A 26,023-nucleotide genomic window follows, 5' to 3' on the forward strand; every position below is an offset into this window, starting at 1 on the left:
CCGGAAAACCCCATGCTGCCAGCCCGTCCTAGCGAGGCTCGAACCCTCGACCGAACTCCCAGTGTTTAGGGTCCACTCCTAGTCCACTGAAGTCAGCAGCCGGATGGCCGAGCGGTTAAGGTGACAGCCTACCGCTCTGGGGGACCCGGGTTCAAATCCGAACGGGTCGAAAAATCCCCAGGAATTTTTTGGGGGTGGTCCGTTCGGATATGTCGTCTCTCACCACCCGGCAGCCCCATTGAGGGCCTGGCCGAACCCATAATGGGCTTGTAAAAAGAGGCCCTCTTAGTGCCCACATGGCGGGAAGAGTGAAAAAAAGCCACTCAAGTCCGGGGACGAAGACCGCTAGGCCACTGGGGGGGCCAAGGACCTGTATATATAGAGGGGGTGCAGTCACGTGATATAACGTCATCGCTCTGCCCAACAAACCAATCATTCGCCATATTGGTTGTTTATTTCACGTTACCTTGCTTGATGACTATTATGTCAACGCGAAAGAAAGGAATTTACCTGGCTTTGCTGCCGATTTGAAGGGTAATGATTTGATAAAATGTAAAGAGAAAACTTATTTTATTGGATGGGATCCATACGAAATGAAACAAACGAATTTTTCATCTAACGATTTAACCACGTGGTCAACTATAGAACGTAAATTATTAGGCTTTAACAACTAACGCTGTCATACTGGATCAGATGAAGGCATAGAAATCACCCAATGCTCATAATTATTTGACAAGCGAATTTATTCATCGTGATAGTTTATCAAAAGCCGTTCGTAATGATTTAAGTTTGCTTGTAGAAAAGGTACGTATCTTCATGTGAGACTTTCCATTACTCATAACATAACTGCGTTAATATAAAGATGAATGTAATTTTATATTTAGTTACATTTTAAGTTGTATTTATAATTACCATTAAATTTTCTTTTGTCACTATGGTTTTGTGTTGCGGAGTCATGTGACGTCACGTGCACCTCTTCTATATCAACTCTGCTAAAAACAAGGTAGACAAATAAGGCGCAAAGAAGCCAAATCTGGCAACCCTAATTCGAGGCGTCTCCTACATAACACGTAACAAACTTGACGGCCGTATAGCCGAGCGGTCAAGGTAGCAGCCTACCGCTCTGGGGGACCCGGGATCGATCCGGAAGGGGCGAAAAATCTCCAGTAATTTTTCGAATATGTCGACCCCTGTCCTTCGCCACCCGGTTTCCCCATTGTGGGCCTGGCCGAACCCATAATAGGCTTGTTAGAAAAGACCCTTTTAGTGCCCACAAGGAGGAAAGAGTTATAAAAATAAAAACACGTAACAAACTATCTCTCTTCTCGCAAAAATTTATAAAATAAATTAACAAAACATTTTTATTAACATTTCCGAAACGCTATTTAATAATATTCACCAAATAAAATTAATTTATTTATTTTTATTTCGCCCGATATGAAATATAGCGTTTTCGTTCCAAGCGTCTCTTAAGCGATTTTACGTCGGGTTTATTTTAAAAAATAAAATAATGTCTTTTTATTAATATTACTGAAACGCCATTTAATAATAATAATAATATAAGAATATTTTTTAAATTTCTATTTAAATTATTATTTTATTCTTATTCCGTTCGATATTAAGAAAGTGTGTCGCTGTCGTCGTTTCGTTTTCGGCCAAACGACTAGTCATATTGTGCCCAAGCCTTTTTTCGATATTGGAGTAGAAAATATAAGAATCGTAGATTATAAATTAGTTTCGTATTTCGTTAAATGGCATCTGCAATGGATATTGACGACGAAATGGAATTGGAACAACCCGAAGTACCTTCTTCCACAAGTGGCACAAGGACAGACAAGAAAAGATTTGAAGTGAAGAAAGTAAGAACTAATTTCTGTATAAATATTCATCAATTATAATAATAAATCTCTTTCAGTTTATTGCTTATGATTATTACACTTATATCCTCCATTTCTATCAAATTACTATTTTCAGCGATTTGACGGAGACAAAATTTGGTAAGGTTTTGCGGCGGGTGATTGGGACGTTATCGAGGCCGTCGACCGTGCCCGTAGGAGTAAAAGAAAGTAAAGGAACCTATGGTCTATTTGTGACCCTTCTCAAGGTGTATTGTACTCCTTGAAATTGGATTTTCGAAGATCTTCAAAATGGGTGCAATTAAATCGAAAAAAGTTGTAATTGTTTGTCAAAATGCAAGAAATGCCGTTGTGCCGACTTGTCCCGGAGCATGATGCGAATCTTGCTCCATTAAGTTGCGTTTAACGAGGGTAAAATTTGTGGGTCTAGATCTTTTGAATGATCACATGTAGACCGTCGACTTCTTTGACTTTTTTACTCCTATGGGCATGGTGTATGGTTCTGATGAGGTCTGTCTCGTGCCCACTGGCCGGGTGGAGTTTGCTAGGTTTTCAACACCTAAATAGGAGCCGGTTACTGTCGAAGACGTTTTCTTGGTGGATCGCTTGTATGTCACATTGCTGTAAACGAATAAAACCAAATGACTGCCTTATTTGGAGCTAGAATCTTGCCAACTAAAAGTTTACTTTCCAGGGGTGGACTGGTCTATGCCAGCAAAAGCGTTTCAAATGTTATCTTTCAAGTCTGTAGTAAATAAATGTTCAAAATTAATGTCCTGTTTGCAACTATCGAATCGAGAGTTAGCGTGTGGAATTCCACTGTCACTGCTCCATGTTGCTATTGGTTTGTAAATTTGCCATTAGAAGTTAACAAATTAATGTTCATGTACTAAAAGTAAAGTGAATTGTAATTGGTTAACTTATAACTCTAACTCTTGATCCTTGGTTATGAATAAGGTCATAAGTCTTCTTCCAAACTTTGCAGAACAGTAAAGAGCACGATTGATTTGTGATAATGCTCTTTCTATTGTTTTAACTGTTTTAAGGTAAACTTCTTGCTTGATCACCATGTATAATTATAGTTTTAAAACAATATAGCATTTTGCAATTTTTTGATCATGTATTTCACTTACAATACAAATATATATCTAAAAATAAATTATAAGAATGTTTTAATCAACTAATCAAATTGTTTGACAGTTTTTACATTCTTGTTTCTACATTATGTAACAGTTTCTTGTTTTACCTATAAGTAGACAAGTGGAGAAAGGAAACAATCAAATACAGTGTTTAGCCAAAGAGAAAAGAAAGCTATGGAGGGTTCCTCGTGCTCAACAGTACATCATTAACAGCATTGTCATCTCTCTCTGCTTGTACCCCTGCGTTTCTTTATGTAGCGAGAATGTAGCGAAATGACGTCACGAGCAGTGTTGGCCAATTAGAAACCAGTTTCAGTGTGTTCGCTGTAAAGCGCTTCTCGAGCGCTGCATAAAGAAATGCGAGGTACACGTGAGGTTTATTAGTAAACAATACTATCAACAACAGTTAACTTCTTTGACAAAGGACTATATGACAGAGTTTCTATTAAGATGATAAAAACTGGAATATTATAGGACATAATAGAAGTTGTTCTGGTAAAGTGTAAATTGTTAGAGATGAAAACATTCCTTTAATCTGTCAGGATATTCATTATTTCTGATATATTTATATTTATTTTAATTATATATTCATAATAATAAATTAGATTGCTTTCCATGTTAAGGCTGTGACACACAAATCAATTTCTTACCCATCTGAACGACAAAAACCTGTTAATATTCAGTGATGTTCAGGGACGAGGAGACAAGTTGCTTGATTTGTAGAAGAACACCATCTTAAATTTTTTTTATTGGCACAGAAGCATGATTTTTTAGTTTGTGGTGATATTCTTTAATAGCATGTGTCTCCCAAAAAATTGCCTGGTGCTTTTAGTGGCAAAAAGTGTGTCTATACATGAAGAGCTGGTTCCAGTTAGATTCTAAGAAATCTTTATGGGTGATCTAACTCAGTAGTGACAGATAAATTTTTTACCATCCCTTTGAATCTGAATGGATTCATAATGGTTATAAAATTAAGATTTACAAGTATATTTGGGAATTTTCATTTTGCATCTCAATCAATTAACAAGCAGATTTAAAATTAAAACATTTAAATCAAAATTAGAAGTTTTCTTTTTCCTTTTAAGAATTTTCTTCTGTTTAAAAAATTAGGAGCACCTTGAAATGAAGTCTTACATGAGGAAAAATGTTTATTGTTGATTTATGTTTTTCATATAGTAATAATTATGCTAAAAATTATATTTTTTAGCTTAAAACAATAAAAATTACTATAAAATAAAAATTTATACTTAATAGCTAGTACCACATTTAAAATATAGAGAGAAATATAAATTTAAAAGTCAAACATAAATGTTTTTTTGCATTTGTCATAAAAATAAGATTATTATTGGGCTGCAATTTGAAAAAATTGTAGACCTATAAATTCCCACTGTTACTGTCCATCCATCTGTGTTTCCTTAATCTCAAGAATGGAATTAGATAGATGAAAGATGAGACCAGATATGGAAACATTAGGGGCAGGAGTCCCTGATTAACTATATACCAGCGTGACTCTTGCTAAAGGAGAAGTATGATGTACAAGGAAAAGCCACTATTAATTTGTTTGGATCTTGGGTTTAATAAGTGGATTTTTGTAGCCTTTACTTTTTTTATGTTTGATATTAATCTTATAGTACTTCATGAAGCCATTAAAGATGTTTCTATTTGTGAATAAACTTGAATTTTTTTTTATTTGCACAAGTAGATTAATTAATAAAATGAATCAATAACATTTAGATTAAAAGATAAAGATTATTAACATATATCAAATTAAATGAAAATGAAAACTGGTTGACAACTTGAGGTTTTATATTTATATTTTAATGGGTGATTTAAATATAAGCAATACACCATACACATAGTATTAACTAAAGTATACTATTTTCAATTAAAATTTTACAGTTAAATTTTTTGATATATTATTCTACAACAAATCACATTTCTAAATGTATAACATTTGTAATATATGAATAATGTTATACAGTAAAATCTAATTTTAATGGATTGTGGAACAATGGATTTCTTGGAATAATGGAGTTTTTGCCACATCCTACCAAATCAACATAATTTTACATCTTAGTGAATCTGTAACTCTGGATAACAGATTTTTTTCTGTTTCCATCTACTGTATGCATAGCGTTTTTTCAACATTTAATTAATACTTGGGTGTTTCCAGGTACCGAATAAAAAAAATACATTACATGCTGAGCAATTACATGATACATGCATAATCATCATGGTTCACATTGCTAATGTTGCAATTTTATGTCAGCTCCCTGCTATAGTGCATTGATTAGTGGTGGGAAGCTACTTTTGGTCTGTGTAGTGCCAAAATTTAACAAAGCCATTGAGTCTTTCCAAAGACCTATCTTCTGATATATTCATTTAATAAATGACATCCATTCATTATATGTTATAACAACTAAATATAACATAACATATATAAGTAAGGCAATAAATAAGTTCCAAGGCAGAGAGCTTATAAAATGTTAAAGGTGGTGTTGAAAGGTCAGTTCTCTCTATCAAAATTTTGTTTTTGCATAGAAAAGTGAATGTTTGGAAAAACATTTAATTCTAAATGGTAATTCATATTGAAAAATAAATTCTTTTTGCATATTATTATATAAATGGTATTCTAAAACTTGTATATTTTGAATTTAATAGATACAGACATTTAATAAAACTGTAAACAGACATTAAATTAAGTTAATTATTATTATACAAATTTAAAATAATAATAATACATTTAAATGTTTGTTAAATATAAACTAATAAAATTTTTTTCTGATTTTAGTGGAATGCTGTTGCACTTTGGGCTTGGGGTAAGTTTTCTCAATAACTGTATGCTTTGGTAGATATTAACATAAATAATATAAAAGTTAGAATTGGAATGCATAATGATATCAAATAGTTCTTTCAATGGGAAGTTAGAAAAACTAACATGTTTTAATTACATAAGTTGGAAAAATGCTATCAAAGAAACTAAGTTGTCATCTTTCCGTCGTGTCCAATCATCAGAATACAATAACAATGTTTCTTCACAGAGATGATCTTTTATTTTGTAGGCTATTCCTCTGCAGTTTATTCAAGCAAAATATTTATAATTACTTGCAGTTATGCATGTAATCAAAGATCAGTAACAGTAAATTTTTTAAAATTTTAATGAGGATATACCGTATTAGCCCGAATATAACGCGACTCCAAAATTTTCATAAAGATATTTAGAAACAAAATAATACTCGTAAAAATTCAAAGAAAGTAAAATTCAGTCAGATAAGCATTTATTTAGGTAATTATAGCTAATAATACAGGTTACATTCATGTCAATAAAATTAAGTAATGTAAAACAAAATTAATATTACGTAAGTAACAACAAAAAACGAGAATGTTTATTCAGAATCTGAACTGTTTTCAGAATGAGAACTCATTGATGTCACATCAGTATCATCGGTATTTTCATTCACGCTTTCAGTCTCCCACAAAATGTCAACTTCCGTCCCATTTAAATCATTGGAAATGTAGCATTTTTTGGAACCTTTAACTATCGATTCAGGTTCGATCTTCTGCCAGGCAGTTGCAATCCATTCTCCTAAAAGAGAAACTGAGGTTTTTTTTATTTTTCCTGAAGGTGTCAATGGATGATTGCCGGATAATAGCCAATTGTTGTATTCTTCTCGAAAACTCTCTTTAAATGGTTTATTAACTACCACATCCAAGACTTGCAACTGAGAAGTCATACCACCCGGTATTATTACAAGATCGGAATTCAATGCCTCAATTTTTTCCTAAACACTTGTCGTAAAGTGGCCTCGAAATGCATCAAGGACTAGCATGGAGTGGGAGTTTCTCAGAGAACCTGGCCATTTCCCCCATATCACATTCAACCAGTCTAATACCAACTCCTCTGTCATCCAACCTTTTTCTTGGACCCAAAAAACAATTCCAGGACACAGCTTTTCTTTGGGCATTGTTTTAGGTTTCAATATAACGTAAGGTCAAAGCTTTTGTTCGTCAGCAGTAACAGCAAGCATAACAGTAATTCTGGACTTTTCATAACCAGCTGACTTCAATAAGACTGTTTTTTTTTTTTTTCACCTTTCTTATTTACTGTAAGGTCGGAAAGCATGTCAAAATAGACTGGTGTTTGGTCTGCATTTCCCATATTTCCAAGACTGTAGTTGTGCTTTTTGCATAATGATATAACATGGTGCTGATAAGCCAACAATTTTTCATTAAAGTCGTCAGGAAGTTTTTGCGCAAGAGTTGTCTGCCGTCGTAGTGATAAACCGTTCCTTTTCATCATTCTTCTACACCAACCCATACTTGCCTTAAAGTTTTTTCTAGGAATGTTTAAATTAGCAGCCTCTTCTAATGCTTTAAATCTTATGACTTCACGGGATATTCGGCACCCTTCATTTCGCTTTTCTATTACGAATTTTAACACTTGCTGCTCAACTTCATTAAACCTTCTTTTTTAGGTCCACTAAAAGATTTTCTTGAAGAATTTGCATTCTTATATTTCCTTAAATCTTTTCTCCATAGGCGGACGTTGACTTCTGGAACTCCGTATTTCCTCGAAGCACACAAGTTGTTCGTTCTTTCTGCCTCGTTTGCAATCATAATTTTAAAATTCATATCGTAGGTTCTCCTGGTACTCTTTTTGATTTTTTTTTTTTCTCTTATTTATTTGACTCTTTGATGAGCCTTTTTTCTCAACACTACCTTTATTACTCGCACTCATTTTTTATGGGCAATAAAGAAAAAAGTAAAGTAACCGTCGCTAGTCACTAGAGCAAAAAAACAAATGAAACAAAACAGTTGTGTGAGATGTTAACAAGNACCTATGTATGCGAACAAGCGTTTTCGCTTATGAATTTAAACAAGTGCAAAACACGGAACAGGTTAACCAAAGAGAATTTGGAAAATCTGCTGGTTGTTTCAACATCTGCCATTACACCAGACATCAAGAAGATTGCCACCAGCATCCAATCTCAGCCATCGCATTAATCGCTTGGAGGTCCGGCCCCCAGTCAGTAAACTTAACCCTAACTTGGCCCTTCTTCACAAAAGGTTGTGCATCCCTGCTTAACTGAACAGATCATTTGGCTTTGATTATTTATCTTGTACAAAATTAACCAACCAACTTATGTAGACTGTGTGTATGTGTCAACAATACGGATTTGTAGTGTTTTATAGCATATAAGATTCGGCTTTTGTCCTAAAAATTGCTCTGCATCTCATATGTGAAGTTACAATTTTCTGCGGGTTAATGAATTTTCCAAATGGCCCTTGGTAGGCTACATGTAACCTCTAACTAGCCCAACTCTTGAATAAAATATGTTATTGTTTAATTAAACTTATTATTATTATTATTTGCTATAGCTAAGCATGTATTCATGTTGAATATTCTAATGGTAAATTTTAACTTTAAATGATTTCTTTTAACTTTTAACTCCAACTTTTTCCTGATACATAACTGTACATTTGAATTTTACTTTTAAACCAGGATACAGTAAAAAAAATTGGGGTTCAGTAAACAAAGGTACAGAATGCCTTAAGTACACTAAATACTTTTTAAATGTTCTGTGTTGAAATGGGAGTCCCTCTTATATGCCATAAATACACTACTATTAATAATTTATGCACATATCATCTTCACAGTTGTCCAAAATTTATCTTAAAATTTTATTTCTTGCAGTTATTTGTAATTAACAAAGATATTAATTATTATCTATATATATATATGGACGTGTGTGTGCCTATATTTCACTCCGCAGCCAAAACTACACATCACACATGAATGATGTATGTGTGTGGTAGTAACCCCAAGTCTCCCATCGTGCACTATGGTGATTGCATCTTGATAGCTATAAGGGTTTGGGAGATATGGGGGTTGAAAATGGTTGACTTCAAAAATGTGTAACAATGGAAGTGTTAAGAATGGAAATGTTAACAAAGGAAGTGTTAAGATAAAGCAGCATGCAAGATTTACAGGCACAGATGCAGTTTTTTGCATTTTTGCAGGAAATCGAACATATTTTTAGACTCATGTAAAAATTCTCTAATTAGTCTGGAAATGAGGAACTTAATTCTTGCATTCTGTGAAAATGGGTAAGATTGGCTATAATGTAATCTTAATCTTAAATGTTTTCGAATAGTTGAAAATGTTTTGGAATAGTCGAAGACCGTTATGCATGAGTAGTGGGGATGGCTTTTGGAGACGTGTGACACATATGCTTCAGTTGATATTTCATAAATAAAAGTGTATGAATAACAGAAGAAAGTAGAAAGTGAATAGTGAAGTGTGAAAAGTAAAAATATAAAAAACAATGCCGAAACGTATGAAAGAATTTTTGCGGTCTTGAATCATATCTCAAAGGCAAAAGATGGCTCAGAGAAATGAAACCATGGAATAAAAGTACTGTACATCTAACATTGAAGTACAAAGAAGTGCATCTAACATTGCTAAGAGAAACAGAAATAATCAGACAGAAGAGCAACTTGAAAATTATAGGGAAACACATTGCATTAGAGAAAGATTATGTAGAGGAAGAGAAACAATCTTTTATACATAAAAAAAACTATATTACATATAAATGTACGAACAAATAAAAACCCAGCAAAGCGGGTACTTGCAGCTAGTTTTATATAAATTTGAGCATTTTATACATTTAAAATCACAAAAGTCAAGCTGGATATCATTCAAATAATAGAAATTTCACACCTTATTCCTCCAGCAAAGTTTTTTCATGCAACTATAATACATCCAAAAACATTTTGCACATAAGAATAAAACTTTGTGGATGAATACAGTACAAAATTTTTATTATATAAATTTTAAAAGTTAAATATAAATATTTGACAGTCCTGACTTGCATTTGATAATTTTTACTTTGCTATTTGACTAATTTAATATATGTATTTTTCAGATATTGTTGTTGACAACTGTGCTATATGTCGTAATCATATTATGGACTTGTGTGAGTAATTTTAAATGTGGAAATTTTATTATATAACTATAACATATTCAATGTATTCATATGTCAGATAAATATTAAATTTAAAAAAATTTCTTTTTAAATATTTTACAGGCATTGAATGTCAAGCTAACCAGGCATCAGCTACTAGTGAAGAATGTACTGTTGCATGGGGTGTATGCAATGTAAATATTTTTTATTTATTTTTAAACTCATAATTCTAAAATATTTGTAGAGTGTTAGTTTGTTTATCAAGATCGGCTTTTTTCAATGTCTGATACATTCTGAAGATTATAACATTAAATATAATGTTTTATTTACTTTCATTCTGTAATACATTTCAAAACTGTCAATAATTTAAACTTCTTTGATTGAATAATTACAGATTATCTCATTTAATAGGAGAAAAACTAGTCTTTTAAAGTTTATCTTTTATATGTAGATTTTTACATATCAATAATTATTCTGTATAAAATTTGAATCAAATACAATGCAATATGATTTTCCTCTTGTAAACTATTCAGCATGATTTATGAATTCTGTACATTGCAAAAGATTCAAGACTGTGGAAAAAGTGCTCCTAAAAACATACAAAAGTTAAACTATCATTTTATGCATAAAAGTATATATAGAACAAGTAAAACTCAAGAAAACGATAGAAAATTTGAATCAGATAATCACTTTTGGACTCTGCTCCATCAGTTTCAGTTTTCAAACAGAAAATCATTATACTTGCAAACATGCAGTTATTCTACATTCTTCATAGCAGCTGCAGATGGTGTGAGGAAAGCCCCATGCTTTTAACTTTGGTTGCATAATTTCAAGAATGCTGTGAAAGCTGAAAAAAAATTTATTTTTTACTTTTTAGTGTATTTACATGAATGAAGAGTTTCTTATATTTTTTTCTAGTTGAAACACAATAACAATCTACAAATTAATCTTCATTTGTTGAACTTATTTTTTATTGTGCTTTGTATATTACACATGAAATTAAATTGGTAATATTGAAGATAATTATCTAGAATATGTAACCTCTATGGAATTTTTAAAATTTAACATTTTTGTTAATATAATCAGGGTGTTTGGTTTATTATTATTCATCATTAAAGCTAATAATGCTAAAAAAAGTTTATTTTTTGATATAGTTAAGTTATTGAATTGCTTATATTGATAGGATTGAATAGGCACTTCATCGTTATATACAGTCATACATCAATATAATGCTACTATTTGTTTGACTGTTAAAATTGGCACTGATTTGAAGAACCTCAAACAATAAGAATTATGTGAAACAATGAAGTTTACACAAATTTTATATTTGATAGTTTGAAAGCTGTGATTTGGCAATAACACTGCTTTTTTGCAATGCAAAATTCTACATTTAGTAATTTACAGAGGCTGAAGTATTCTTTGTTTTAAGAGGAAGATCTGTTTGTGAATATTCATTGGTGCTCTGTGAGGTTGGAGCTGTAGAGAAAAATATAAATTACATTTTTAAAACTTAAAATGTGTCCTTTCTCATATTGACAATATACCAAACTAAATTGTTAATCATGTAGTTAAATTTAGAATATTATACAGGTGTGGCAGATTAACCTGGTGGTTTTTGATTAAAATAAAAGTTATGTAATTATGCTAAATTAATTTTTTGTCATTCTACATTTAAATTCAAAGGATTTGTAAATAATCACTTTCTGAATATTGTGTTTGAGGTAATATCTCTTGTTGTTTACACATTCTTGCAACAGTTCTTTAAAATTTTGCATGACTTTTTCTGCAGAATTTCAGAGGGAATTGCTCTACTTCATCCCTGATGTTCTGCTTCCTTTTAACTAATAGTTATAAATTTTGCACATTTAGAAGAAGTAAAATACAGAGTTTCTTTACACAATTTATTTGTAATTGACTTTGTCATTATTTTATTTTTCTGTATTGTTTTCTGACAGTCAAACAATATTTTTAATCAAAATAATTGATTAATCAGATTATTTTAAAGGCTTTCAAATGATACAATATTAAATTATAATGACTTAAATGTTTATCCTGTGGAAAATCACTTCAAACTGGTAACCTAGGTTGGATTGGTTTCTGGAGAATAATGTTAAAAGTATGTTGTTGTAGTTTCTGAGATATCAGAAGATATATTGAGTTTAGTTTCTCTTTTATTATATTATGAATGAAGTAACCAAATATTGTGTGATGCCTTTCAGATATTTTTAGGCCATTAATTAATTCATTTTGAAATCTTATCTTGAAAGAAATCTTGTGTTGGATGGATACTTGAATTGCCATTAATTCTGGATTGATTTGAATGAATGATATATGTTGTTATATTATGAATTTCAATTAAAAAGGGCAGGCAAAAGAAACTTTTTTATTGTAAATGAATTTGATTAATGAATAATTTGTTGTTGTAATTACAAAACCAATTCCAAAGGAACAATAATTCTAATTTATAAAATTAATTTCTTGCTTTGTCAGTAACACAGAATTCTCCTGTAATTTCTAAAAACATTATTCTTAAATCATTATAAAGTATATATATATTAAGAACCGCTGAACAAACCCATTTTTTAATTAAAGCCAGTTTGTCTGCCTAATTATCTGGCTATAGTTGCGCTAAGTTAATAATTAGTTATGAAGTAATTTGTTTAGAAGCTTAACTCTACTTCTAGACCAATTACTTCATATTTAATTATTACGAGGGCTGTTCGGAAAGTTCGCGGCCTCACATAGAAAAACAAAAAAAATAATGTTAAAACTTTTTTTATTTTTCAATGTAATCTCCTCTGTTAGCAATGCACTTATTCCAGCGATGTTTTAGCTTTTTTATTCCATCACAATAGGTCGATTTGTCAAGGTGTGCAAAATACTCGTTCACTTCAGAGATGACTTCGTCATTTGAGTGGAATCTCTTTCCAGCCAAGAATTTTTTTAGGTTTGGAAAAAGGTGGAAGTCACTGGGGGCCAAATCAGGTGAGTATGGTGGATGTGGAACTAATTGGAAGCGAAGTTCGTTTATCTTTTGTTCAGTGATTCTGGCGGAATGTGCAGGTGCATTATCGTGGTGGAACAGAACTTTTTTCTTCTTCAAGTGTGGCCTCTTTTCTTCGATTTCTTTCTTCAGTTTTTCCAAAAGTTCACAGTAATAGACAGCATTAATGGTCTTTCCTCTTTCTAGGTAGTCAATAAAGATGATGCCTTTAGCATCCCAAAAAACCGAGGCCATCACTTTACCCGCTGATGGAACTGTCTTTGCCTTCTTTGGTGGTGGCGAACTGTGGTGTTTCCATTGCTTCGACTGTTCTTTTGTTTCAGGAGTGTAGTAATGGATCCACGTTTCGTCAGTAGTCACAAACCGACGCAAGAAATCCTGTGGGTTTTTCTGGTAGAAGTCCAAACACTCCTTTGACATCAAAGTGCGAACACGTTTTTGCTCGGCGGTCAGCAGATGCAGCACCCACCTTGCTGAGACCTTCGTCATACCCAAATCTTCGGTTAGGATGTAGTGCACTTGGTCAACAGAGATGCCTGTTGTCTCAGCTATCACAAATTTTCAAACGGCGATCTGCTAATACCAAATCGTGAACTTTGTTGATGTTTTCTTCAGTGACAGCAGTTGACAGCCATCCGGTGCGAGGGTCATCTTCCACACTTTCTCTGCCAGATTTAAAAAGGGCTGTTCATTTTTTCACAGTGGTGTACGAAGGAGCAGACTCTCCTAAAACTTCATCCATGTCAGCTTTGATTTGAGATGGGGTCAACCCTTTTTTCGTCAGGTATTTTATGACCGCACGAGTCTCCATCTTCTCCATTTTTGACAAAGCATGTGCACACTGACTATCTGCTAAGCTGTCGTGGCAAAACTTTTTGACAAATCAAGCGGAAATTGGTATCGTATCTTTAGCAAAGATGGCTGAATTATTCCCGCCAAAAATCAAATTGATCACAGCGCTGCATATAGGCAAGGCCGCGAACTTTTTGAACAGCCCTCGTAACTTAACCTAATTATAGCCTGATAATTTGGCAGATTGTCTGTTTTCATTATAAAATATACAAAAAATATTGTAATTCTTAAATAAATTTTGATTAAATAGAGTGTTAAACATTATTTTCATGGAATTGTCATATTTCCATTATTCTCAGATGCAATTTTTAACTTGCCTAAAGTAAAATCTCTTCCTAAGGACAAATTAGCTACTGTAGTTATTCTGAATTAATCAATAAATTAATACACTTTTAACAGTAGATAAAGTTTGAAGAACAATGTTTTGACCTAGTTAATGTGCCATATTTAAGTGTAGCTAGTTCTATCCACATCTGATTAACTGAGTTGTAAATGTGAGCATTCTTTAAACTTCTTACCACACAATGATTTATGCTCAAATAATATTTTTCTAGTTAAGAATATATAATGTAAACTCTTTTTAAATATGTAAAATTTAACAAGAGAACATTTAAAGTTATTGTACTGTACATGCAGAAGAGCATGGAATAAAACTGTCAAACATAAAACATAACCTATTTCATGGCATTTACACATTTATTTTTCAACTTTTTACTCAACAAAAACTTAATAAATTATTTAAAACATTTTTCCTCCAAAAAATAATTTTAAAAATTAGCTTTAAAATTGTTGAGTGTCTTAGAATAGAGGAAATACAATATAAAAAATCTCTGTATGTATTTGAAGAAAAGATATCAACAGAAGAGGAAATGAATATTAACAAACTACTTATGTAGTTCTAAATACTTTCTATGAAAATAAATGTTAGATAGAAAAAAGTATTTTTAATATTCTAACACACCAAAAACTGCTTCATATTGAAGCAAAGAAATAAAATAAATACTCCAAAGCATCTTAAATCCAGTAAAGAACAGAAAAAATTTATTGACAGAACATTTTTAACTTTGTTTAAATGTCATCATCAGGTCCAAAAACTATAGTTTTTAGTTTTTGATCTACACACACACATCCAGTATTTAAAGTAATTTTTGATTATTTTCTTTTTTAAATAATTACTAATTTCAAGCACTTTTAGACCTCTTTGGTCTGCCATCAGGAGATAAATCTGAAAGCACTTGGAAATTAGCATTTATTTTATTTCTTGCTCCTTTAAATCAGTTTTTGATGTGTTTATTTGAAGTTTTTGAAGCATTAATGAATAATTATTAAGATACTAAATAACTTGGGCTAGTGGTAAATAATTAAAGAATGTTTATTTATTTATTTTTTGATTATCCTGCATTTAATACATTCCCAGAATTTTCATTGCTTGTAAAGAATATTAATTATTATTATTATTATAATCTATTTAATCATGTAATAAACATTCAGAAAATAATTTGGAAGATTTTTGCAAATGTAATCAAAGAAATAAATATATTTTTATAACATTTATTATTTTATTTGTATATTTTAAATTAATTTGGGTAGGAAAAATACATATTTATTTTATTTCTGAAAGGAAAGAGAATGATAATTATCATTTTTATAATGAATCAATTGAAGAGATAAGATGTTTTCGTTATGATAAATGCATCAAAAATTCGGCTCTGATGTTTATTATTATATTATATTAGAATTGCTTCACTTTAAGATGATGATAATGATATGATTATTGAGTTAAATTTGTTTTATTATTTGGAAGTGAAGTAAAGTTTCAACAAGATTGTTCTCTGTTATCGACAGTATAATAATTTAACATAGTGCAACTGTTTAAATTGAATTAGTTCCAATTACTATTAGTAATAAATAATTTATTTATGTTTGTAACATTGAATTAAATTGATTGAAAATATTTTTATTTACATAAAGTTATTTTATTTAATTGTATAATTTTTGAAATTTTTATAGCACGCCTTTCATTTTCACTGTATTTCTCGATGGCTGAAGACTCGCCAAGTATGTCCGCTTGATAATAGAGAATGGGAATTTCAAAAGTAAGTAAAATATATTACAATAAGGATAACACTCAATATGAATTTAATTTGATAGTGTACACTTAAATCACAATAAACAAATAATAAATGTACTAAAAATTCTTTAATTTCTAATAAATTCTTTAATTAAAATAGTATATTAAAAACAATGTACACATAGATAGTTTATGCAATCAACACATTAATGAGCTGTTGAATTAAAACTGTGATGGTCCTAAAATTCTGTGAGGAAGTGGCAATATTTTTACAGTATATTTTAGAGGCTTAAGGGATTCAAAAATATCTTATAAACAAATCCCTTCAAATGCATTGTTTCTGTGCTAAATGGATTTAAAGTTCAGACTACCCCTTAAGATGGTGCTCTGCAACACTGATAAATGCTACCTAATAGCCTTCAGCTTCTGTGCTGTATGAAAGTATCAAGAAATGCAAGTGAACCTTACATTTTTGAAAAACTATAAGGTTCTTAAGGTACGAAGCACTTCATCACAGAACATCTTGTTTATTTTACAATGATCTGAATTTTATTTTTATTTTAATAAATATCTATATAATATATTTATGTAAAAATTAACAAATTATTTTAGTCTTTTGTGCCTACTTAATTAATTAATGAGAGTGAAATACAAAGAATGATACAAATATGCACTTTTGTATGCTTGTCTTAAAAATTTTAAACAAATTTAGATTTGAAGAAGAAATGATCTTATGTTTTTAATATGTAATTATATATTAAAATATATATAATATTTATAATTCAGCAGAATTTAAAAAAACTCAAATATTTTAAGCTGTTACAGCTATTACGAGATTTAAATATTCATTCACAAATAAACATAATATGAACAAAGTATAAAAATTACAGGAGAGCAAAACAAAACATTAGATCAGAGTAGAACAAAACAAAAGCACTAACTTCAAACAATACTTCAAATCATAATTAAATAGATGTCCCAGAACAAAATCTGTGTTTTCATGATTAAGTTGTTATCATTTAAATTAATTTTGCAGACTTAACATAATTTTGAAATGTTTACATTTCTAACTCTATATAGTATATGTGATTGGTTCAAAAATTTTGCATCTTATATCATTCTAATAATGATAAGAATGACTCAAAATGCAAATATAACTTTCTTAATTAACTTTTTTTTCAAGTCCATAAATTTCAGTGCCATATTATAAAATTATAACAACTCTCAATTCAGGAACTGCTTATTTTTTATTGATAAAACATTTCTTTTCATACATTCAGCCATCATCAATATCCATTAAGGAACAACTCTTTTTTGAATAATTGTTGAGTTAATTACAATAAAAACAGGCGTCAAGATTAAGTTAGAAATGATAGTAAACTAGAAGGCAATTACTTAAATATTACTATTTTTAAGGTTCAACAACATTCATATACTTGCAAAATATACACTAAAAATTGAAAAGAGTTATCATCAGAGACAAAGCACTGTTTAACATACTTAAACCTTAAGTTAAAGATATGCAATACCAAATGTCACTAGAAGAGACCTTAGGGAGCAACTATTCAGACGTGGATTCAGGAGCAAGCGAGAGGTATAGTTCCCGCAAAGAAAAACATGCACAAGCGAGAAGCAAGAAATCTTCGTGGCATGATTGAATTTCTGGTTCTCGCACATATCTGACAGGGTTTGATATTTATCACATCTCGCCTCTTCTCACCACTCACTTCTCTTCTCATATCTCGACTCTTCTCACTCAGAAAATTCACTCACTCACGTCTGCATAGTCGCACTCTTACAGTCATTGATATCATTAGTAGCAATAAGATTCTACAAAGGATAATTGCTAACTGGAGGCATATATAATGGGCCTTATAGAATCTACAAGAGTGACATATTACACTTGGCTTCATGATTAGATCTGTTAATGTAAGAATTAATGAACATCTTGGATTTTTCACTAATCCTAGACCACAAGTATTTTCTGCTACATTCACACAATGTTCAAGTAGCCGATGTTATAGTATTAATATATTGAAGTAAAACCATACTCGTTAAGACAAGGAAGTAATGAAGTATTATTAAGGCTTTAGAACGAAAATATATTTTACTTTTTCATAAATACAGATAGATCATAAATATGATAGATGAATACACTATGCTACAACCATAGAAGGTGTTAATGGATGCTGACATACTTTGAACACTTCTATTGTAAAATATTCAGTTAAATATTCTAAATTATATCAGCCTTACAATAGAAATTTAAAGCTAATTTCTTAATCCAAAAATGTATGTACAGTAGAGCCTTGATTATCCGACTCAATTGGGGACTGAGGTTGGTTGGATAATTGAAAAGTCGGATAACCAAAAAGTATGAAAAAAATCCATTATTAGTGTAGTATATTATTATATCTCATGTAATTAGTATATTAGTATATCGCTATTAACCTACTTCACGTTGAATTTTCATCGATGTTAAGCCTAACAAAAATTTTTTAAAATAATAATCGTCGCTATTGTATTGTTAAAAATTAGAAACTTAAGCCTCATTTAAATACTGGCTCCCTTTCATGGTCGAATGAGTGTTGCCAGCTAAAACACGTAAAAATGATATTAAAGTAGCCAAGACATAGCCAAATATTGTAGCGCCACATCACTAGCAGACATTTGAAATTTGTCGACTAGGGCGGTCGGTTAACTGAGGTGTCGGATAATCGAGGCTCTACTGTAGTTTAGATCAGAATGGAAATTCCCTAATTCTTAGTTTATTATTTTTGTTACTTACCTATTTATTAGTAATTACACAAAAATTTTGAAAACATATATCACTTTCTTCTCCTATCAAGAATAGTTTTTATAATGAACAGTTTATTGTTTATGCTTATTCTCCCAGAAGCATATTGTTACAAGCTACAGTGGCAGTATTTAATGGTAAGTTTATTTTAAAGGGTGGTTCATAAAAATAAATACATTATAAATTAATGCAAAAATTATTAAAATGGTTTATTATATACATTTTTAATGTGCCTTAAAATTTAAAGAAGTTTTAAGCGAAATTGCTCATGAGCTAGACTTGACAGCATAGAGACAGATGATGAGAATGGCTTTCCAGCAATTTAATCTGTTAAAAATTAGAAATTGGATCATCATACATTATTAATGTTATGTTTTAAAAAGAAATCTTAGGAACATGCAGTTGATGCAATGATTGCAGATGATGATCCATTTGGTACTGACAATTGGTATCTAGTTTTTTTTTCTCTCATTAGTAATGCTTAACACTATATACATTCTATTAGTAAATAATTACATACATATCTTGACATATAAATGGGCTCTGTTCTGACAGCCTGGTTGACATCTATACTAATATTCAGGGCTGTGGAGTCGGAGTCAGAGTCGTGGAGTTTTGATGTTTTAGCCGGAGTCGGAGTTGGAGTCGGTAGATTTTTACGCGACTTCCACAGCCCTGGCAGGGCTGTTGGAGTCGTGGAGTTTGGGTGTTTTAGCCGGAGTCAGAGTTGGATGATAAGAAAAAGTCGGAGTTGGAGTCGGTAGATTTTTACGTGACTCCACAGCCCTGCTAATATTATAAAGAGGTAATGTTTGTGAGTATGTAAGTAAGCAAGTTTGGATGTAGCAGGTAATCTCCGAAACTACTCATCCGATTTCAGAAATTCTTTCACCAATATTTAGAATAGAAATTCAGGGTGGACATAGGCTGTATATTATTCCGTTAAACATTCATATAAATTAAATGATATCATCTATGGTTAAGGCTTTTATGTCCAACAGATGGCACTATGAGTACGACGCCCTAAGTTTGCTTTTCTGTGAGGCATTATGCTTTTCTGTGAAAATGAACTAAAGCAGATCATCTTCTATCTATCTATATAAATAAAAATGTAATGTTCGTTTGTTCATACCGATTCCTTTGAAATTTTGACACCACGCTGCATTCGAATACGCATGTGTTTTTATATAATATACATGTTGAAATTCAACCGCACTGAAGGGAGATGGTTAGGATTAAGGCTTATGGTAAAGAACTCTGCTTTTATTTATACTATTTTAGATGCGGGTTTTTGCGTTTTTGATTGCATTTTAATGGAGTACGTCAACAGAATGTACACTAAGAAGAAATTTTTCGATATTCCCTCCGAGGGGGAGAGAGACAGGATTAAGGCTTACCGTGAAGAACTTGGCTTCTATTATACTATTTTAGATGCAGGTTTTTGCGTTTTTGATTGCATTTTAATAGGGTACCTCAAGAGAATGTACACTAAGAACCCCCATGGGGGAAGTGTTATAAATTTATAATAGATACATTTTGAGCCACAACAACACGTGGTAGGGTCTGCTAGTAATATATAAAAACAAAAATGTGATTCCAGATATGGAAAGAAAGTTCATGATTGCTACAAAAGTATCATATACCATGAGACATTTTTATGCTAAGGTGTATATAAACAATAATCAATGTCTGTAATAACAAAAACAAAATGTACATTACATTTAATAAATCATTTATTGTAGAGAATATGAAGCTGTGTGTAATTTTGTGGATTAATATTTATTAAAATTTAAAGAAAATAAATGTTTTTGGACAAATTTTAAACCAAAAGAATTTAAAGAATATAAGCTGTAATCTAACATATTTACAAAAATAAGAATGCACATGTTTTTGTGTTATTCTTTGCTTTTTTTTCATTCACTTGATACATGAGACTGAAATAATTTATATTAATGTATAACAGGTTACTATAATTAGAATATTATATTTGTGTGCTTATAGACTGAATGCATGTTCTAGATGTTGTAATAATCAATTATTATCAATATATTCTACTTTTTGAAAGTTAACTATGATGAAATTGTTTATATTTCAAACTAGAATATATTAATTTTTGAAATGATTCAAATTTATGATGTTCAGGTGAAGCTATTTGAATTAGTATTAAAATTTTCTGCTTTATTTACATTATTTCAAATTTTTTACTATGTTAAGAAGCATGACAGCATAACACTACATACAGGATGGGATCCAAAAGTTCAGGGACTTGGCATATAGTTCCTTGCCTTGAATAGTTTAAAACACCTTCAAACTAATCCCCTTGAATGATGATGCACTTTTTACAGTTCTCTTACAGCCTCTGAAAGCTTTGGCTGTTTTGCAACCATTCATAATACCTTCTGTGATGTTTCTTTTATCTCGTTTGAAAACAACAACAAAGCAATCTCAGGCCATTTATTACAGATGGACTCGCACAAATGCTGTATATCTGAACATAAAATGTGATGTATGCACGTTTTATGCCCATCTATCATAAACAGCCAGATATTGTTCTGATGCCATTATGTCATCACAGGAGTCATTAAGGGTGATTCAAAAGATGGCTTACACAATCTTTTCTGCTTCTACGGCTTCAAGAAGCCATAGGAGCATTGGAAAAAACGTATCGTCACCCAACAGGATTTGTTAGAAGGTGATTGTGAGTCGATGTTTTAAACTATTCAAGGCAACAAATTATACAAGTCCCCAAACTTTTGCTACATACGTATACTTTACTTAATGAGTTTATTCAAAGTGTAATTTTAAATAAAAAGAACAAATATATCTGTCTATAGTAATAAAAGTTGCTGTATAGTATGATTAGTATAATATATTCTACATATTGTATTTTAATACAGTAAATTCTATTTTTATTCAAATTATTATTTTGTTTTTTTCTTTTAGTAATTTGATTTCGATTTGGATGTGTGAAGCTTCATTGTCTCCTTTCCATTTATATATTTTTAATTTCCTGGTTGTTATAACAGAGGAAAAGTATGGCAATCTGGCAAAAAATGACCCCTCCCCAGATTTTTACATTTTTGGGTTCAGGACCTTTGGGGTAATTCCTGTATGTATGGATGTTAGTGTGTGTATGTTTATGTGGGGCACGATTCCATTCATTCTGTTTGAAGCTTAATAACTCCTGTTTTTTTTTTCCTAATAAACAAATTTTGCAGGGAAATTTGTTTATTAGGGAATCGATTCTATTAAATTTTGGTAGTTAAATGTTGAAGGGTGAGGTGATAATGGGGGTCACGTGTATCCGCAGTAGTGTCGGACTTAATGGTGATTTTACTTGTTATTAGCATTTACAATTTTTTATAAAACCCATCCCAAGCCTCAAAATTGAGGTTTCTGACATCTTATAATAGTTAAAAATATAAAAAGTTTTTAAAATAAAATATGATAACAGATGGCACCACCACAAATTTTAAATGTTGCCGGAAACTTGAGCAACTCCTTGCCAGTTTATTTTTAGTAAGTTTAGAATAAAAAGAAAGCTGTCAATGATCTGCAAGAAACCATCATTTAGATACAAAAACTTTTCTATACAATCCATCTAATGAACAAAGTGATACTTATAAATACAAATATGTCACACTAACCTTATATATAATATAGCTTTGCAGTTAATTTTTGAAATGTCACACTAATGTTTTCAGTTCATCTTAGGACCTTCTTCAGGTCCAGTACCATTCGGAATGGCTGCTCTTGTTGAAATTATCAGAGATTACCAAAGAATTTTCTTTGGTAATCTCTTAGTTTTCTTTGGAAGATTTGGAAAATTTCTATATCACGTTCTTGCTATCAATAAAGATTGTTGTTTCTGATAGCAGTTTTTACTTTATTAATTAAAAAAACTTTATTAAAAAAAATTATTTTAATAAAACTATTATACTATATTAAATTAGGTATGCCATATTATAAAATTTTTATGAAGTTTAAGTCACTGCAATTACTCATAAGCTGGGATTGTGGAGAATGATTCTCATCCTTTTATAAATAAGAAACTAGAACATCCAACTTTACAATTCCCTCAAACGTTGGCATTATCCTGTTCGTTACCTTTGAAATGGATTCAGAAAATTTTCTGATAATTTAAATTCATTTTTACTTATCTAAATTTCTGCAATTTCTGTCAAAGTTAAAAATGATTCTCTAGACAAAATACACTGGAAATAATTTAGACATTATAATTATAACTTTGGATATACATGTACTATTTAATTAAAAATTAGACTCTAGATAATATGTAGATCAGTATTTAATTACATTAATTAAAAATTAACAGAATTAAATACTGATCACATATAGGTGTACCATCTTTGATCTGTTTCAAAAGTGAAAACTTGCTACTGTTGTTTATATCGATTTTTCCACCAGCCATTTAACCCTGTTATTTTGTAGACGAATGATTGTTTTATGATTAAAACTTGCCCAATTTGTAATTATGATTATGAATGCAATATCCGTTAAATATGTAATTGAAATGCCATAAAAGTAATCACATTTTGCTTCATCTACCGATCCAGTTTTCTCTGTTTTGTTCCATGTATTTTGCTTGTGCAGATGATTTAAAATTGATAATGACTTTTATCTACTCTAATTTGATTTTAAATGTACTTATTTGCGATCTGTCAGTTAAAGTTCATTCTCTAAAGCACTTCTCTTATATTTAACCAGTAATAGTCAGCTATAGTCAACCAAATTATCAGGCTATATTTATGCTAATAATTTGTTAAACTAAGTAATTTTCCAGTGGTTTCTATTGATAGTATCCTTATAGTGTAGCAGTTTTAATTTTGTGCGATTAACAATTTTTATCCATTCTGCTGACTTTGAGTTATTGGAATCATTAAACATTGTGTAACTTGCTGCACTTGTATAAATTCTTTTTCTGTTCCAACAGAAATAACTCGTATACTTTAGTTGCTCCAGATGATGAGCTTAGCCGGCACAAAAGTACTCGGATTGTGACGAACAATGTGGTTTTTTTGGGGGGGTCTGGTTTTCTCAATAAAGTAGTTTTGTGCAAGTTTTTTAGCTTTTATATTTTGGTTGGTGGTTTTCTCGGTTTTTTTCCTTATTTTGATCGAACATATGCACTTTAGGTATATTCGCAGTTGCACAAACTGTGGCTTACAAGCTGTGTGTTTGATCATTGCAGTTCTATGCAAATATATGGGAATACATGTCATTATATAAAATAATTTCAATTGAGAATGCTGCTCTCGTAATTGTGATAGGTGGTATATGGCACCTGTTGTGACGAGGTTGGGCCAGCCCTGGCATAGAATCTCTCTTTTTTTGCATTTTAACAAAATAGAATAAACAAAATTGGATAAATTAGATAAAGCAAAAGAAATGTATTTTTTATTTTATCTAAAAATCTGACAAATGTTTCTTCTTGGGTCTCTGTCATTCCTAAATATACAAAATGATTCATGTCAGTATCACTACAAATTTAATATGATATTGTTATTAAGATTAGTTGTTTAATAATAAGAAAAGATTAAGTTTGTAGTGATGATAATACCAAATCTGAATATTCATACTATTTACAAATACAAATGTATATGATCTATATTCATCTCTCAATTGTTAACACAAGATAAGTCTGCATTCAGACATCTTCTTACATTATATTATGCCAGGCCAATTATTAATTGGAAAAATTGACAAAATTTTATTCTTCGTGAAGGAATTTCAGTTTAACATAGTATTTTATTTTAAAATGAAGTATTTTTATTGATAGAATAGGTCTAATAGTTAATTTTAACTATTATGATACTGCTGCTTTCAACTTGAATATTCAAAGAAATGGGATACTCTATTTTGTATTAAGTTTCAACTTCTGTATGCATTAAACTTAGATCAATAGTGGGAAATTTATAAAAAAAAAAGTAAGTAAAAATAAAAAAAACAAAGCTTTGATAACAAATGTTGATAGTATTGTTTTAATAAAGCCTTTGGTAAACTAGGAAAAAGCTGGGATCAAAGAAATAAGTAATGGAACTTAGGAGATTTTTCAACTAAAAGAAACAATTCTTCTATTTATTATTATTAAGAAAAGAAGATAAATGAAAATAGGATTTCATTTTCTATTTTATAATGATTACTAGAGATAAGTTCTAAGATTCTATTTTTTTAATATTTATAGTGGAAACTGTTCTGTGTAAAAACTAAAATCAAGAGTCTACTATGTAAATTCTGGTTTAGGTGTATATAATTTATAATTTTTTTAAGAAATGAATTTAAGTGCTCACAATTAATTTAAAAAGATAATTTTTTTTTTCTTAATCTACACTTAAATCATCATTAGTCATTTAGAATGTCATTTAATCACCTTAAGTGCAGATTAGGCAAGTGCTCTTTTTTTAATACCAGTGTTGTGTCGTCTGTGTGTGTTTTAACTTCGATTGTTAAAAATTGTTTATTCGATGAGTTGAAGGAAGCTTATTATTGAATTTGTTTAATTTTTTATAATGTGTCTGTTGTAAAATGTGCACGGTGCTGTTTTTCCTTGTAGGAAAGCATTGGCACTAGCATGGCGAGACTCATGTTTTAAGTGCAAGTATTACCGGAAAAGAAAATAATGTAACGTAGCAGGTTATGTGCAGCATTTCTGGTTTGTCTTTTGCCAAATGTTGATGCTTTTCTGTGAATCTTTGTGTAATGTGAGGTGGAACAAAAGCTGTGCTCATTTCATGACACAGAGCAGTAGCAGTGTTTCTGTCTCCCTTGAAAATGCATTAGTTTTTAGTCCATGGTACTTGCGCCAATGCATTTCTACAGCTCTTCACACACTGTGTGTACATGTCAATATAAATATAATATTCCTGTGTATAGTGTAATATGTATTCATTAATAATTATAAAAATCTGCTTATTGTCTTATTTGTATATTTTGTTTTACTTCAGGTATGGACATTAACGAAAATTCCGTGGAGTTTTCTACTTGGATGTCAATCGCATTGCCGTTGCAGAGTTTGATTTTGGCCAACGTTTAAAAATTGTTTTCTTATATTTAATGTATGCAAAATTGTGTAAATTAAAGTCATTTCTTTTTTATATATATTTAAATAATTTATCGTCATCATCATAAAATATAAGTTGCATTTTAATGTATTATTGTTATTACATACTATAACAAAGTTGAATGTATATTTTATAAACTTATGTAAATTTCATTATTGTTGTTATAAACAATATCGATAAAGTTACAATATTCCAGTTCACACGGAAATTGCTGTTTTCTCTGAAACGATAAATAAACAAGAGAGTAATTAATTTTTATA

At 30.7% G+C, this 26,023-nt stretch overlaps 1 protein-coding gene across 1 annotated transcript; it reads left to right on the top strand.

The window, feature by feature from the left end:
* The first annotated feature begins 1,602 nt into the window (after positions 1-1,602).
* On the top strand, positions 1,603-25,798 carry LOC111633535 (RING-box protein 1). The gene is made up of 6 exons (XM_023378152.1): positions 1,603-1,859; positions 5,787-5,814; positions 9,922-9,972; positions 10,084-10,154; positions 15,827-15,912; positions 25,647-25,798. The coding sequence occupies exons 1-6, from the start codon at positions 1,752-1,754 to the stop codon at positions 25,657-25,659; spliced, it is 357 nt and encodes a 118-aa protein (XP_023233920.1). The 5' UTR covers positions 1,603-1,751; the 3' UTR covers positions 25,660-25,798.
* The last annotated feature ends 225 nt before the right edge of the window (positions 25,799-26,023 follow it).

This window comes from Centruroides sculpturatus, unplaced genomic scaffold, assembly GCF_000671375.1.
Source record: "Centruroides sculpturatus isolate CEXI.00-Female unplaced genomic scaffold, Cexi_2.0 scaffold91, whole genome shotgun sequence".
Taxonomy (NCBI): domain Eukaryota; kingdom Metazoa; phylum Arthropoda; class Arachnida; order Scorpiones; family Buthidae; genus Centruroides; species Centruroides sculpturatus.

Bases quoted from the DNA above. Each gene is read 5' to 3' on its own strand.
- LOC111633535 (XM_023378152.1), top strand. From the start codon at position 1,752: ATGGCATCTGCAATGGATATTGACGACGAAATGGAATTGGAACAACCC. The intron at 5,815-9,921 runs GTAAGTTTTCTC...TGTATTTTTCAG, and splicing joins TGTTGCACTTTGGGCTTGGG to ATATTGTTGTTGACAACTGT. The intron at 9,973-10,083 runs GTGAGTAATTTT...AATATTTTACAG, and splicing joins TAATCATATTATGGACTTGT to GCATTGAATGTCAAGCTAAC.